At 35.7% G+C, this 3,453-nt stretch overlaps 1 protein-coding gene across 1 annotated transcript; it reads right to left on the reverse strand.

Moving 5' to 3' along the window:
• Positions 1-863: 863 nt before the first annotated feature.
• LOC125659471 (toll-like receptor 13) lies at positions 864-2,986 on the reverse strand. The gene has a single exon (XM_048891152.2). The coding sequence runs from the start codon at positions 2,984-2,986 to the stop codon at positions 926-928; it is 2,061 nt and encodes a 686-aa protein (XP_048747109.2). The 3' UTR covers positions 864-925.
• Positions 2,987-3,453: the final 467 nt, after the last annotated feature.

Genomic DNA, 3,453 nt, shown 5'->3' on the forward strand with positions numbered 1-3,453 from the left:
AGGACTTTCTTTGGAACACCAACCAGGAGAGCGTTACAGTAATCTAACCTTGATGTAATTCGGGAGTTCACAAGAGATTTAGTTGCTTCTGTTGTTAAATATTTTCTGATGTGGCCTATTTGCCGTACCTGTGCATAACAAGATCTGCTGACAGAGTTCACTTGTTTCTCCATATGCAAGGTGAAGATAACGAACAGTGATCAATCTCATAACTCCTACAAGCAATACAAAATAGATAGTTGGGCAAACACGGACCCCTGGACACACCAGAGGTGGGATCAGGTGCCTAGGAGGAGTAAGCATCCCCTGTTGACCGTATGTATGTATGTATGTATGTACATACGTTTGTATGTATGTATGATATACGTTTGTGTCTGTGTATGTATTGATGTATATACGTTTGTGTGTATGTATGTACATACGTTTGTGGATTTAGCTTAAGTGTAGTGCTTGGCGTATTTATATGCAGTTTTTGTTGTTTTGCTATTATTATCTGTTGACATTACCATATTATCTAATTTATTTACCTTTATCCTGCGGAAGGACAGGTTGTACTGAAAATTTGACAATCTGGTTGTTCGTGACGTTCGTCATTTTCGTGCTTTATATATATATATATATATATATATATATATATATATATATATATATAAAAGCACGAAAACCCAACAACACCCTACTTTCTTAAAGTGTCGGATCTGAGAAAATACAAGGCCAGTAAAGTAAAAGCACTGAAAAGGCCACCAGACTGTTGGTTATAATATATATATATATATATATATATATATATCTATCTATATCTATCTATCTATCTATCTATCTATCTATCTATCTATCTATCTATCTATCTATCTATCTATCTATCTATATATATATATATATTAACTACAAAACACACCACGAACATCTGTGTCATTGTATCTGATTAATCCTTAATAGTGGTGATTAAACGTTTGAAAAATTTTGCTTGTTTTTCTTCGGTTTCATTTTCATTAAACACCAATGGTTTGATTTTCCACCAAATGAACAAGATGTCTTTCGGAAGGTCTTCAATTTGGATTCCATCCTTGATGATCAGAACAAGTTTCGCATTAGTATGAATTGCATGTATTTTTGCGACCTGAATTTCATAGGATCCCCATTCAGATTTAATAAAGCGCCCTGTTATAACAAATATCACATATTTGCTCATGTTAACAAATTTAACCACTTCTTCTGCATAGGGAGTACCTGGGTCAAAGTCTTTATCTTGCAGTGCGATTCGAAGATTTTGTCCATTTAATGCTGGGTAAAGTGTTGAACACACCCAAAGGAAATCACTGGATGAATACGAAATGTATGCGTCATATGCAGGTGCATCGGATGTAGTGTTTATCGAAAAGCTTTTCCTCCAAAATAATCGGATTCTCAACATTCCATAACGCAGGATGATTCTATATCGGTATGAAATTGCAGATGTTACAAGAAACAGAAATGTGAACGACAGAGTAGAAGTGGATATTTGCATCCACAGCCTTGAAATGCATTGTAGTTCCAGTGAACGCAAATCATCCATCACACTTAATAATGTTTTGGTTGGTTCCTCAATACAGTAGGTCTCATTCAAATGGAGAAATATTTCTCGATGATCAGACATCCAGCGCAAGGAATCAAGGGCATTACAGAAACAATCAAAGGGGTTACCTCTAACATCCATTTGCACGCGTTTTAAATGATTCAAGGTAATTATAGCTTTTGTCGAAAAGGATGAAATTTTGTTAGATCTCATTTGAAGGATTCGTAGTGACGTAGCAACACGAAGAGCATCTGGAACTGTAGTGAGTAGATTGTCATTTAGTAATAACATTTCTAAGGAGAATGACTGACTTTGAAAAAGGTTCGGATGTAAATCTTTTAAGGCGTTCTCTGAGAAATCGACCACCTTCAATTTGGCAGGACCGTTAAGAAATTCACCCTTCACATCTCGTGTTAGACCGACATCAAGATTTACATCACTGATGTAGAGTTCCGACAAGGAGTGCAAATCTTTCAGAAATGCTACATATAAATCTTTACATTTCACACCAGAGAGATCCATGAACCACAGCTGAGGTAAAAACAATCTGTTGTTGTTCTTCGTACAAAGGGAATAACTTGTGTATCTAAAATTGAGGCGTTGTAAGTTAGCTCCATACACATGGATATATGATGGGCTTGGATTAATGAACGTGTTGGACATGTCTAAAACTTCTAAGGAAGGTGACAGTGTCCAATTGAATGAGAATTGTTGACTCATTAGTTTACGGTTCGTACTGGGAAATGAATTTGAACCACAGTAGCTCTGGTGACTGATATTCACGACTTTGATTTGCACTGCTTCTAGAATGGCAAATATGAACATGGAGTTAGGTAAGTGATTAAGTGACAAGTCTATCCGTTCAATACATCTCATAAATATCGAGGATTTCATTGTCTCTATACTAATACTATTGGTGTCCTTCAAACTAACAGTTTTAGCACAGACGTTTTTCAGATACTTTACATCATTTTCATTCAGAATCATGGCTTCTCCAGAGTTAGGAAAAGTTTGATAAAAGTTTAAATAATCCAAGGTTTTAAATTGTAGTCTCATCAGTGATTTCAGTGCATATCGCATGCCACACAACGTTTGAAGGCGCAGGCCTTTTAAGTTAGGAAACGCCCAAAACAAATCTTCGTTGATATTTTTGCACGGACAATCGTCACTGAAGATGAAGTGTACATATTCTATATTGAGGTCAGCAAGGTTTTTAAAAGATTCATTAGTTATATGAAACGAGATACCAGAATCAATCTCCAATTTTTGAAGATTTTTCAAAGTCTGATATTTTGAGGAAAAATACAGGGTTGCTGTAGTAGCGCTCATTGATAAGTTTCTCAGGGACGAAAGACGTTCTATTTCTTCGTCAGGAAATCCTCCACTAGGATATGGGTTACCATTAATTTTGAGGTCCTGAAGAGAATTCATATCTTGAAATGTTCCCTTTTCTATGGATCCTTTGCGAAGTTGGTTTGAGCTTAGATCTAAAATGCACAGATTCGGCAAATGTTGAAACGCGTTCTTCTTGATGTGATTTATTCTGTTCCAAGGAAGGTAAATAGCTTTCAAAGTGTGCATTCCGTTAAAGTCGTCATCCTTAAGATTTTCTATCTCATTGTCAGAAAGATCAATGGCTGTGATATTTGAAGCAGTGCTTCTTGGTACATATTTCAATTGCTGATGTTGACAATTGTACACGTCACCAGTCGAACCGCATATATCCAATGATCTAGTTATTATGCACTTTGTATGCACACCATACAACAACAGAATTGGAACAAGACCTGCTGTCAAAAGAAACAATTATGCATATCAAAATCCTTCTGTTGAGGTCAAAGTAAAATGAAACAATGTATAGGAAAAAAGAATTGGGAATTTCAAAAGTTATGAAAATA

This window comes from Ostrea edulis, chromosome 10 (assembly GCF_947568905.1).
Source record: "Ostrea edulis chromosome 10, xbOstEdul1.1, whole genome shotgun sequence".
NCBI lineage: Eukaryota > Metazoa > Mollusca > Bivalvia > Ostreida > Ostreidae > Ostrea > Ostrea edulis.